Source organism: Oncorhynchus mykiss, chromosome 30 (genome assembly GCF_057628025.1).
Source record: "Oncorhynchus mykiss isolate SJ-2025 chromosome 30, ASM5762802v1, whole genome shotgun sequence".
Lineage (NCBI taxonomy): Eukaryota > Metazoa > Chordata > Actinopteri > Salmoniformes > Salmonidae > Oncorhynchus > Oncorhynchus mykiss.
In genome coordinates, this window is record NC_143051.1 from 11,362,501 (window position 1) to 11,376,838 (window position 14,338).

The 14,338-nt window shown below is 40.8% G+C and overlaps 1 protein-coding gene across 8 annotated transcripts in view; it reads left to right on the forward strand.

The window, feature by feature from the left end:
- Nucleotides 1-14,338, forward strand: part of LOC110487925 (phosphoprotein associated with glycosphingolipid-enriched microdomains 1) — a 109,081-nt gene that overhangs the window by 79,500 nt on the left and 15,243 nt on the right. For all 8 annotated transcript variants that reach the window (XM_090227553.1, XM_090227557.1, XM_090227551.1 and 5 more), the window contains 2 exons: nt 9,032-9,264; nt 11,195-11,246. In XM_090227553.1, coding sequence (XP_090083679.1) covers nt 9,098-9,264; nt 11,195-11,246 — 219 coding nt within the window. In that variant the 5' untranslated portion in view covers nt 9,032-9,097. The remainder of the gene's footprint in view (nt 1-9,031; nt 9,265-11,194; nt 11,247-14,338) is intronic.

Here is a 14,338-nt window from a genome sequence, read left to right on the forward strand (position 1 = left end):
GTTATTATGAACTAGGGAAGGTGATGAGAGTTATTACTATGGACTAGGGAAGGAGAAGAGAGTTATTATGAACTAGGGAAGGAGATGAGAGTTATTATTATGGACTAGGGAAGGAGATGAGAGTTATTATGAACTAGGGAAGGAGATGAGAGTTATTATTATGGACTAGGGAAGAAGATGAGAGTTAATATGAACTAGGGAAGGAGATGAGAGTTATTATTATGGACTAGGGAAGGAGATGAGAGTTATTATGAACTAGGGAAGGTGATGAGAGTTATTACTATGGACTAGGGAAGGAGAAGAGAGTTATTATGGACTAGGGAAGGAGATGAGAGTTATTATTATGGACTAGGGAAGGAGATGAGAGTTATCATTATGGACTAGGGAAGGAGATGAGAGTTACTATGGACTAGGGAATGACATGAGAGTTATTATGGACTAGTGAAGGAGATGAGAGTTATTATTATGAACTAGGGAAGGAGATTAGAGTTATTATGAACTAGGGAAGGAGATGAGAGTTATTATTATGGACTAGGGAAGGAGATGAGAGTTATTATGAACTAGGGAAGGAGATGAGAGTTATTATTATGGACTAGGGAAGGAGATGAGAGTTATTATGAACTAGGGAAGGAGATGAGAGTTATTATTATGGACTAGGGAAGGAGATGAGAGTTATTATGAACTAGGGAAGGAGATGAGAGTTATTATTATGGACTAGGGAAGGAGATGAGAGTTATTATGGACTAGTGAAGGAGATGAGAGTTATTATTATGGACTAGGGAAGGAGATGAGAGTTATTATGGACTAGGGAAGGAGATGAGAGTTATTATTATGGACTAGGGAAGGAGATGAGAGTTATTATTATGGACTAGGGAAGGAGATTATAGTTATTATTATGGACTAGGGAAGGAGATGAGAGTTATTATGGACTAGTGAAGGAGATGAGAGTTATTATTATGGACTAGGGAAGGAGATGAGAGTTATTATGGACTAGGGAAGGAGATGAGAGTTATTATTATGGACTAGGGAAGGAGATGAGAGTTATTATTATGGATTAGGGAAGGAGATGAGAGTTACTATGGACTAGGGAAGGAGATGAGAGTTATTTTGGACTAGGGAAGGAGATGAGAGTTATTATGAACTAGGGAAGGAGATGAGAGTTATTATTATGGACTAGGGAAGGAGATGAGAGTTATTATTATGGACTAGGGAAGGAGATGAGAGTTATTATGGACTAGGGAAGGAGATGAGAGTTATTATGGACTAGGGAAGGAGATGAGAGTTACTATGGACTAGGCAAGGAGATGAGAGTTATTATTATGGACTAGGGAAGGAGATGAGAGTTATTATGGACTAGGGAAGGAGATGAGAGTTATTATTATGGACTAGGGAAGGAGATGAGAGTTACTGTTATGAACTAGGGAAGGAGATGAGAGTTATGATTATGGACTAGGGAAGGAGATGAGAGTTATTATGGACTAGTGAAGGAGATGAGAGTTATTATTATGGACTAGGGAAGGAGATGAGAGTTATTATTATGGACTAGGGAAGGAGATGAGAGTTATTATTATGGACTAGGGAAGGAGATGAGAGTTACTTTGGACTAGGGAATGAAATGAGAGTTATTATGAACTAGGGAAGGAGATGAGAGTTATTTTGAACTAGGGAAGGAGATGAGAGTTATTATGGACTAGGGAAGGAGATGAGAGTTATTATGAACTAGGGAAGGAAATGAGAGTTATTATTATGGACTGGGGAAGGAGATGAGAGTTATTATGGACTAGGGAAGGAGATGAGAGTATATTATGGACTAGGGAAGGAGATGATAGTTACTATGGACTAGGGAAGGAGATGAGAGTTATTATTATGGACTAGGGAAGGAGATGAGAGTTATTATGGACTAGGGAAGGAGATGAGAATTATTATGAACTAGGGAAGGAGATGAGAGTTATTATGGACTAGGGAAGGAGATGAGAGTTATTATGAACTAGGGAAGGAGATTATAATTATTATGGACTATGGAAGGAGATGAGAGTTATGATTATGGACTAGGGAAGGAGATGAGAGTTATTATTATGGACTAGGGAAGGAGATGAGAGTTATTATTATGGACTAGGGAAGGAGATGAGAGTCATTATTATGGACTAGGGAAGGAGATGAGAGTTATTATTATGGACTAGGGAAGGAGATGAGAGTTATTATTATGGACTAGGGAAGGAGATGAGAGTTATTATTATGGACTAGGGAAGGAGATGAGAGTTATTATTATGAACAAGGGAAGGAGATGAGAGTTATTATTATGGACTAGGGAAGGAGATGAGAGTTATTATTATGGACTAGGGAAGGAGATGAGATGAGAGTTATTTTTATGGACTAGGGAAGGAGATGAGAGTTATTATTATGGACTAGGGAAGGAGATGAGAGTTATTATTATGGACTAGGGAAGGAGATGAGCGTTATTATTATGGACTAGGGAAGGAGATGAGAGTTATTATTATGGACTAGGGAAGGAGATGAGAGTTATTATGGACTAGGGAAGGAGATGAGAGTTATTATTATGGACTAGGGAAGGAGATGAGCGTTATTATTATGGACTAGGGAAGGAGATGAGAGTTATTATTATGGACTAGGGAAGGAGATGAGAGTTATTATTATGGACTAGGGAAGGAGATGAGAGTTATTATTATGGACTAGGGAAGGAGATGAGCGTTATTATTATGGACTAGGGAAGGAGATGAGAGTTATTATTATGGACTAGGGAAGGAGATGAGAGTTATTATTATGGACTAGGGAAGGAGATGAGAGTTATTATTATGGACTAGGGAAGGAGATGAGCGTTATTATTATGGACTAGGGAAGGAGATGAGAGTTATTATTATGGACTAGGGAAGGAGATGAGAGTTATTATTATGGACTAGGGAAGGAGATGAGCGTTATTATTATGGACTAGGGAAGGAGATGAGAGTTATTATTATGGACTAGGGAATGACATGAGAGTTATTATTATGGACTAGGGAAGGAGATGAGAGTTATTATGGACTAGGGAAGGAGATGAGAGTTATTATTATGGACTAGGGAAGGAGATGAGAGTTATTATTATGGACTAGGGAATGACATGAGAGTTATTATTATGGACTAGGGAAGGAGATGAGAGTTATTATGGACTAGGGAAGGAGATGAGAGTTATTATTATGGACTAGGGAAGGAGATGAGCGTTATTATTATGGACTAGGGAAGGAGATGAGCGTTATTATTATGGACTAGGGAAGGAGATGAGCGTTATTATTATGGACTAGGGAAGGAGATGAGCGTTATTATTATGGACTAGGGAAGGAGATGAGAGTTATTATGGACTAGGGAAGGAGATGAGAGTTATTATTATGGACTAGGGAAGGAGATGAGAGTTATTATTATGGACTAGGGAATGACATGAGAGTTATTATTATGGACTAGGGAAGGAGATGAGAGTTATTATGGACTAGGGAAGGAGATGAGAGTTATTATTATGGACTAGGGAAGGAGATGAGCGTTATTATTATGGACTAGGGAAGGAGATGAGAGTTATTATTATGGACTAGGGAAGGAGATGAGAGTCATTATTATGGACTAGGGAAGGAGATGAGAGTTATTATTCTTATTCTCCGCAGATGGAGCTGGAAATTCGTAATTCTTCCACCTATGTCCCTTTACTCGGTGCTGTTCAGGCAATTATGTATATTATTGTTACTGTCAAACCATAAACAATCAGAAAGGGGTCGGGGTGAATACAGAGTTGCCATGGTGACATGGCGGTATCCGTGCCTGTCAGTCAGTCTGCAATTGTCTGCTGTGTGTCTGTCTCTCAAAAGCTCTGATACACTGACTGAGAGAGAAGGACACACTGAGTAACAGAGAATGACACGCTGACTGAGAGAGAAGGACACACTGAGTAACAGAGAATGACACGCTGACTGAGAGAGAAGGACACGCTGACTGAGAGAGAAGGACACACTGACTGACAGAGAATGACACGCTGACTGAGAGAGAAGGACACACTGAGTAACAGAGAATGACACGCTGACTGAGAGAGAAGGACACGCTGACTGAGCGAGAAGGACACACTGACTGACAGAGAATGACACGCTGACTGAGAGAGAAGGACACACTGAGTAACAGAGAATGACACGCTGACTGAGAGAGAAGGACACACTGAGTAACAGAGAAGGACACGCTGACTGAGAGAGAAGGACACACTGAGTAACAGAGAATGACACGCTGACTGAGAGAGAAGGACACACTGACTAAGAGAGAAGGACACACTGACTGGCAGTTATAGAGAGTCAGTGACTGGCAGTTACTCAGACTGCGTCACAAAAAAGGCCCATAGGGCTCTGGTCAAAAGTAGGACACTATGTGGGGAATAGGGTGCCATTTCAAACTAAATGGCGAAATGTCAGTTGAAATCTCGACCCAATGTAAATCTAAACTAGACATTGAAATGTCACCACAGCCATGACAGGGTACAGTAGCATCTCTGACAGGGTAGAGTACCAGTTGAGTAACAGCCCTGACAGGGTACAGTACCAGTTGAGTAACAGCCCTGACAGGATACAGTACCAGTTGAGTAACAGCCCTGACAGGATACAATACCAGTTGAGTAACAGCCCTGACAGGATACAGTAACAGCCCTGACAGGATACAGTAACATCTCTGACAGGGTACAGTACCAGCCCTGACAGGATACAGTACCAGTTGAGTAACAGCCCTGACAGGATACAGTAACAGCCCTGACAGGATACAGTAACAGCACTGACAGGGTACAGTAACAGCCCTGACAGGATACAGTAACAGGGTACAGTAACAGGGTACAGTACCAGTTGAGTAACAGCCCTGACAGGATACAGTAACAGCCCTGACAGGGTACAGTAACAGTCCTGACTGGATACAGTAACAGCCCTGACAGGGTACAGTAACAGTCCTGACAGGGTATAGTAACAGTCCTGACTGGGTACAATAACAGGGTACAGTAACAGCCCTGACAGGGTACAGTAACAGTTCTGACAGGGTACAGTAACAGCTCTGACAGGGTACAGTAACAGCCCTGACAGGATACAGTAACAGTCCTGACAGGGTACAGTAACATCCCTGACTGGGTACAATAACAGGGTACAGTAACAGTCCTGACAGGGTACAGTAACAGCTCTGACAGGGTACAGTAACAGTCCTGACAGGATACAGTAACATCTCTGACAGGATACAGTAACATCTCTGGCAGGGTACAGTAACAGTCCTGACAGGATACAGTAACATCTCTGACAGGGTACAGTAACAGTCCTGACAGGGTACAGTAACAGTCCTGACAGAGTACAGTAACAGTCCTGACAGGATACAGTAACAGCCCTGACAGGGTACAGTAACATCTCTGACAGGATACAGTAACAGCCCTGACAGGGTACAGTAACATCTCTGACAGGGTACAGTAACAGCTCTGGTAGGGTACAGTAACAGCTCTGGCAGTTAAAGTTCACGGTTATGTGATGTGCCTCTCCAGTTGGTGTCCTCTGCTCTGTCTGATGGGATTAGGGACAGAGAGATCACATCTCAGGTCATGATACATAGAACACAGTGGGATGATGTCACCCAGTCATTATCATCTTAGTTACTGTACACATTGCTGTGTGCCATCCATGCTTGTCTATATACCCCACCCTGCTGTACGTTCTGCAGTGCTCTACTCTACACCACCACGCTACTTCCCACAGTTAGTAACTCCTCTCTCTCTCCTCTCTGCAGGCAAGGACGAGCTACTGACAGATTCTCACTCTGGGACTGAGGGTCAAATAGAGTGGTGTGTAAATAGAGTAGAGTGTGTAAATAGAGTGGTGTGTAAATAGAGAGTGGGGTATGTAAATAGAGAGTGGAGTGTGTAAATAGAGTAGAGTGTGTAAATAGAGTGGTGTGTAAATAGAGAGTGGAGTGTGTAAATAGAGAGTGGAGTGTGTAAATAGAGTAGAGTGTGTAAATAGAGTGGTGTGTAAATAGAGTAGAGTGTGTAAATAGAGTGGTGTGTAAATAGAGTGGAGTGTGTAAATAGAGTAGAGTGTGTAAATAGAGTGGTGTGTAAATAGAGTAGAGTGTGTAAATAGAGTGGTGTGTAAATAGAGTGGAGTGTGTAAATAGAGTAGAGTGTGTAAATAGAGTGGTGTGTAAATAGAGTAGAGTGTGTAAATAGAGTGGTGTGTAAATAGAGTGGAGTGTGTAAATAGAGTAGAGTGTGTAAATAGAGTGGAGTGTAAATAGAGTGTGGGGTATGTAAATAGAGAGTGGAGTGTGTAAATAGAGTAGAGTGTGTAAATAGAGTGGTGTGTAAATAGAGAGTGGAGTGTGTAAATAGAGAGTGGAGTGTGTAAATAGAGTAGAGTGTGTAAATAGAGTGGTGTGTAAATAGAGTGGAGTGTGTAAATGGAGTAGAGTGTGTAAATAGAGTGGAGTGTAAATAGAGTGTGGGGTGTGTAAATAGAGAGTGGAGTGTGTAAATAGAGTGGAGTGTGTAAATAGAGTGGAGTGTGTAAATAGAGAGTGGAGTGTGTAAATAGAGTGGAGTGTGTAAATAGAGTGGAGTGTGTAAATAGAGTGGAGTGTGTAAATAGAGAGTGGAGTGTGTAAATAGAGAGTGGAGTGTGTAAATAGAGAGTGGAGTGTGTAAATAGAGAGTGGAGTGTGTAAATAGAGTGGAGTGTGTAAATAGAGTGGAGTGTGTAAATAGAGAGTGGAGTGTGTAAATAGAGAGTGGAGTGTGTAAATAGAGTGGAGTGTGTAAATAGAGTGGAGTGTGTAAATAGAGAGTGGAGTGTGTAAATCGAGTGGGGTGTGTAAATAGAGTGGAGTGTGTAAATGGGTGGAGTGTGTAAACAGCTTGTGTATAGTATGTTTGTTTCCGTTTGTCCTTGGTATGCATCACCTCTCAACACGTGTCATTAGTTCATACCACTGAGCTGCTGATGTTGACAGAAGCTTGGGTGGTTTTCACTCTGCTACTGGGTGTACTTTCACACTGTGTGTGTGTGTGTGTTGTTTCTGTTACACAATGCTGGCCTGAACTTACTGTAGTTCTCGCAGCTCCCACGCTCTACAACTACATTTGCATAGGATCAGAGCAGAGTGCCACCCAAGTCATAGACTGTTCTCTCTGCTACCGCACGGCAAGCAGTACTGATGCACCAAGTCTGAAACCAACAGGACCCTGAATAGCTTCTACCCCCAAGCCATAAGACTGATAAAGAATTAACCAATTAGCTACCTGGACTTATTATCTATCCTGTTGCCTAGTCACTCTATCCCAACCCAAATGAACAAATCTACCTCAATGACCTCGTTACGCTTGCACATCGACTCAGTACTGGTACCCCTGCATATTGACTCAGTACTGGTACCCCTGCACATCGACTCGGTACTGGTACCCAGCATATCGACTTGGTACTGGTACCCCTGCACAACGACTCAGTACTGGTATCTCGTGTATATCGCCAAGTTATCGTTACTCATTGTGTTATTATTCTTTGTGTTATTATTTTTCTGTTATTTCTCTTGTTTTCTATCTGCGTTGTTAGGAAGGGCCTGTCAGTAAGCATTTCACTGTTATTCTACACCTGTTGTCAATGAAGCATGTGACAAATAACAAATAATGATTTGATATGTTTGGCTCTGTCTAAATGACAAAATAATACATTGTCCGATGTCCTCTTCCTCCGTGTTCTGTTACATCTCAGATGTCCTCTTCCTCCCTGTTCTGTCACATCTCAGATGTCCTCTTCCTCCCTGTTCTGTCACTGCTGTCTGATTGACTGATTGAAAAGGGAAGGTTAGTTAGACTGCAATCAGACTAGTAGTAGTGCCAGGACTGAACTACCCTGTCTTTATCCTGTCTCTGAGGCCCTTACTCCTTTTATTCTCTCTCTCTCTGTCCCTCATTGTCTTTCTCTTTCTTTCTCTCTCTGTCACTCACTCACTCACTCACTCACTCACTCACTCACTCACTCACTCATTCACTCACTCACTCACTCACTCACTCACTCACTCACTCACTCACTCACTCACTCACTCATTCACTCACTCACACACACACACACACACACACACACACACACACACACACACACACACACACACTTGCGCGTGCGCGCTGATATGCACACATACACACACAGAGAGAGCGAGAGAAAGGGAGAGAGAGAGAGGGACGCAGTGCCCAGTCCTCAGCAACACTTTGGGCTGCCAGCCATCTGATTGCAATCTGCCCATTCAGTTTGTGGAGGTTGGGCACACCCTCTCTGGCCAAAAATAACTCAGGATAGAAGCATAATTGAATTCAGCGTAACCCTCTTGGACAGCTTTCAGGCATGTATAGCTTACATGGGGAGGTTACTTATTACATGCGCAGGACGCATGTTCTGTAGTATTCTCTGAGTGGGTAGACTGCAGCAGATCTGGAGCATATAGACAGAATATGACCCTGAATGTCTGCATTGCAGTCTGTGTCTGCGCTGGCCTGCCCCCTTGTGGCTTGTTTAAAACACTGCACTACATTGCATTTGTAGTGCATGAAATCTAGGCAGATCTGTATTGGCACAAGAGTAACATATTTCTGTGCTATATGATTCATTAATATCCACTGTAATGATATATGAGATTGTCTTCCATTGGGTCAGAGGATGAGTTGATGACTTGGAAAGTGGCAACATCATTCATTGTACTCTACTATTATATATTTTTAGAATAGACTTGTCTAGTCCTGGCAGAACACTGCATAATACTGTTCCTTCTTTCTTTCTTTCTTTCTTTCTTTCTGTCTGTCTGTCTGTCTGTCTGTCTGTCTGTCTGTCTGTCTGTCTGTCTGTCTGTCTGTCTGTCTGTCTGTCTGTCTGTCTGTCTGTCTGTCTGTCTGTCTCTCTCTCTCTCTCTCTCTCTCTCTCTCTCTCTCTCTCTCTCTCTCTCTCTCTCTCTCTCTCTCTCTCTCTCTCTCTCTCTCTCTCTCCCTCCCTCCTTCATATAGTTACCATCCTAGGGTGTCTGTGTGATGCCCCCTGCTAGCGGGTCCCCTCCCAGTGTGTGATGCATCATGGCTCCGGTGCTGAGTGGCTTGTGGGAACTGGGGGTCGTGGGGTCAGGGGACGCCACGGCGACGTCCTTAGGCAATGTGCAGCTGGTCCTAGTGGGCACCCTGATGACCATCTCTGTCTTCTTGCTGCTCTCAATGCTACTGCTGCTGTGTGCAGGCTGCCAGGGGTGAGTGGGACACACACACACACACACACACACATTCAATAAAATGTCAGATGAAAACATAAATAATGTTACTGTCATTGTACTTATGTTATATTTATTCTGTACTGTTGATTTACTTCTAACAGATAGTTTATTTATCACATTCTTACATTGGTACCGATAGATAGACCAGCACAATAGTGTGTCTGTAAAATAGACTACATTATTACAGTCTGTGTAATAGACTACATCATTACAGTCTGTATAATAGACTACATTATTACAGTCTGTATAATAGACTACATTATTACAGTCTGTATAATAGACTACATTATTACAGTCTGTATAATAGACTGTATTATTACATTATTACAGTCTATATAATAGACTACATTATTACATTATTACAGTCTGTATAATAGACTACATTATTACAGTCTGTATAATAGACTACATTATTACAGTCTGTATAATAGACTACATTATTACAGTCTGTATAATAGACTGTATTATTACATTATTACAGTCTGTATAATAGACTACATTATTACAGTCTGTAAAATAGACTACATTAGTACAGTCTGTATAATAGACTGTATTATTACATTATTACAGTCTATATAATAGACTACATTATTACAGTCTGTATAATAGACTGTATTATTACATTATTACAGTCTGTAAAATAGACTACATTAGTACAGTCTGTATAATAGACTGTATTATTACATTATTACAGTCTGTAAAATAGACTACATTATTACAGTCTGCACAATAGACTACATTATTACAGTCTGTATAATAGACTACATTATCACAGTCTGTATAATAGACTACATTAGTGCAGTCTGTATAATAGACTGTATTATTACATTATTACAGTCTGTAAAATAGACTACATTAGTACAGTCTGTATAATAGACTACATTATTACATTATTACAGTCTGTATAATAGACTACATTATTACAGTCTGTATAATAGACTACATTATTACAGTCTGTATAATAGACTACATTATTACAGTCTGTATAATAGACTACATTATTACAGTCTGTATAATAGACTACATTATTACAGTCTGTATAATAGACTACATTAGTACAGTCTGTATAATAGACTACATTATCACAGTCTGTAAAATAGACTACATTATTACAGTCTGTATAATAGACTGTATTATTACATTATTACAGTCTGTATAATAGACTACATTATTACAGTCTGTATAATAGACTGTATTATTACATTATTACAGTCTGTATTATAGACTACATTATTACAGTCTGTAAAATAGACTGTATTATTACAGTCTGCACAATAGACTACATTATTACAGTCTGTATAATAGACTACATTAGTACAGTCTGTATAATAGACTACATTATCACAGTCTGTAAAATAGACTACATTATTACAGTCTGTATAATAGACTGTATTATTACATTATTACAGTCTGTATAATAGACTACATTATTACAGTCTGTATAATAGACTGTATTATTACATTATTACAGTCTGTATAATAGACTACATTATTACAATCTGTATAATAGACTGTATTATTACAGTCTGTATAATAGACTACATTATTACAGTCTGTATAATAGACTACATTAGTACAGTCTGTATAATAGACTACATTATCACAGTCTGTAAAATAGACTACATTATTACAGTCTGTATAATAGACTGTATTATTACATTATTACAGTCTGTATAATAGACTACATTATTACAGTCTGTATAATAGACTGTATTATTACATTATTACAGTCTGTATAATAGACTACATTATTACAATCTGTATAATAGACTGTATTATTACAGTCTGTAAAATAGACTACATTGTTAAAGTTTGTAAATGCTTTAGCCCAGAGTCAATACATCAACTCAAAAGGCAGACAAAGTTTTAATCAACATCTCCCTGCTTCATCCTTCTTCTTCTCCAGGCCAAAGAAATCAAATTGCCGCCCGGTGGCCCACGAGAACCTCATGAATGGAGTGAGTCCGACTGAACTAAACAGATCTGCCATTTCCTTCACTTAAAACAGCCTTACTTAGTCTGCTGTGTCTGTCCCTGAAAATAACTCTTCTGTCCGACGCTCCTCTCAACACCTCAGTGAGACTGGTGAAAACTTTAGTCAATAAAAACAAGGAACAGAAACTGTCAGAGACAACTTGTCTAACGAGCAAAAGGATTGGTCTCTGACTTAGAATCCTGCAGAGGAGACAATGGCTGTGAGTTGAAGATGCAACCCTTAGTGCAGAACGGGATGGAGGGAGTCTATTGGATGGATGACCCAGGTCAAGAGTTCAGAGGTTATCCAGGAAGGAATGGACAGAAGGGAGACATGCATTCCAGAGGGGGGAAGGAGTATTAGTATAATGTGATGAATGCAGCCAAAATATTTACTCCCTCTATCGCACACACACACACGCACGCACGCACGCACGCACACGCACGCACACAGATGCACTTACGCGCACACGCACACACACACACACACGCACGCACGCACACACACACACACACGCACGCACACACACACACACACGCACGCACGCACACACACACACACACACACACACACACACACACGTACACACACACACGCACACACACACATTAGCCCCTGTGTGGGAGAGTCCTCATGATGTGATCATGGAGCGTGTCTAGTTGTAAATGAGGCTTGGGATCTCTGCCAGCTCTGTGATTGACAGGTCTCAGCGGCACACACACACACACACACACAAAGACACACATACATACACACTGTGTGCGCTGGTCTGGAATCAGCACCAGGGACGTATCATTGCGCTGATTCTGTTGAAAAAAATGTTTCTTAAACGAAAGCAAACTGAATGAAACGGGCGAGGGACCTACCTGCATTTGTCCAATAGAAACCCTTGTTTTAGTTGCAAACCATTTTGAAACTGTTTGGACTAATGATTGCACCCCAGATGTGAAGAGTTTGTTCCACTTCGGTCTGCAGTATCTTCATATAAACTGAAACGTTCTCGGAGAAGAATCAGTATTTCCAGAAGCACAATATTTTATTCACCTTTTATTTCACCAGTTCATAGTTTATAGTTTATTTAGTTTATACTTTATTTAGTTTATAGTTTATGTTTATTTCAATGGGATTCTGAATGTATATTGTGATTTATCGCACTATCCCCAGCCATTCCACGATAATGAAGACCATAATGAGCATTAGCTATGGTAAAGACTAAATTACACGTACAAGTTGTGTTTAAGTGAGATAAATGGCTCTCTTTAGAAAGAAACTGACATCGTCCTTACATTCTAATTACTTGCTGTCACACACACAAACACTTGTTGCTCAAACCCCCTGAGGACGTGGAAACCTTTTTTTATCTCATACTTACAGTATCTGGAGAGTAACGTTTAGGCCGTAGTGTCGGGCCTCGCCTGTGAAGTTATGGAGGAGGACTTCACTTTAACCACAGACTGGCAGGTTGAATTGGGTCTTTGTCTTCTCCTCAGCAGACTGACCCCTTGTGTCGCCAGTCTATAGGAATGCCATCGGATTCAGTCATTACAGACACAGCCACCAGGTGGTGGTGTAGATCTAATGGTTACGTCCTCTCTGTCCTTTGGTTTTTATGTCAGTGAGGTGCCTGACAAACAATGTAAAGACCTGCAGTGTGGCTCAATGCCCATTTCTCCCATCACAATGTGTTGATGTTCATATGAATTGAGGTGTAATTGTGTAAAGGTATTATATTTGACCACAGCCTCTCAGAATGAGGATTAGGATGCCACTGATCTAATGTCAAAAGTGTGGACACATACTCGTTCAAGGGTTTTTCTTTATTTGTACTATTCTATACATTGTAGAATAATAGTGAAGACATCAAAACTATGAAATAACACATATGGAATCATGTAGTAACCAAAAAAGTGTTAAACTAAAATATTTTTCATATTCTTCAAAGTAGCCACCCTTTGCACTGATGACAGCTTTGCAAACTCTTGGCATTCTCTCAACCAGCTTCATGAGGTAGTCACCTGGAATGCATTTAAATTAACAGGTGGGCCATGTTAAAAGTTAATTTGTGGAATTTCTTTTCTACTTAATGTGTTTGAGCCAATCAGTTGTGTTGTGACAAGGTAGGATGGGTATACAGAAGATAGCCCTATTTGGTAAAAGACCGAGCCCATATTATGACAAGAACAGCTCAAATAAGCAAAGAGAAATGACAATCCATCAGTACTTTAAGACATGAAGGTCAATCAGGAACATTTCAAGTGCAGTCTCAAAAACCATGAAGTGCTATGATGAAACTGGCTCTCATGAAGACCGCCACAGGAAAGGAAGACCCAGAGTTACCTCTGCTGCAGTGGATCAGTTCATTAGAGTTACCTGTCTCTCATGAGGACCGCCGTAGGAAAGGAAGACCCAGAGTTACCTCTGCTGCAGAGGATAAGTTCATTAGAGTTAACTGTCTCTCATGAGGACTGCCACAGGAAAGGAAGACCCAGAGTTACCTCTGCTGCAGAGGATAAGTTCATTAGAGTTAACTGTCTCTCATGAGGACCGCCACAGGAAAGGAAGACCCAGAGTTACCTCTGCTGCAGTATGTGAACGGATGATCTCTGCATGTGTGGTTCCCACCGTGAAGCATGGAGGAGGAAGTGTGATGGTGTAGAGGTGCTTTGCTGGTGAAACTGTCTGTAATTTATTTAGAATTCAAGGCACACTTAACCAGCATGACTACCACAGCATTCTGCAGCGATATGCCATCCCATCTGGTTTGCACTTAGTGGGACTATCATTTGTTTCTTCAAGTGCAGTCTCAAAAACCATCCAGCTCTATGATGAAACTGGCTCTCATGAGGACGGCTACAGGAAAGGAAGACCCAGAGTTACGTCTGCTGCTGAGGATAAGTTCATTAGAGTTACCAGCCTCAGGTTTCAGCCCAAATAAATGTTTTACAGAGTTCAAGTACAGACAGATCTAAACATCAACTATTCAGAGGAGCCTGCATGAATCAGGAATTCAGGGTCGAATTGCTGCAAAGAAACCACTACTAAAGGACACCAATAATAAGAAGAGACTTGCTTGGG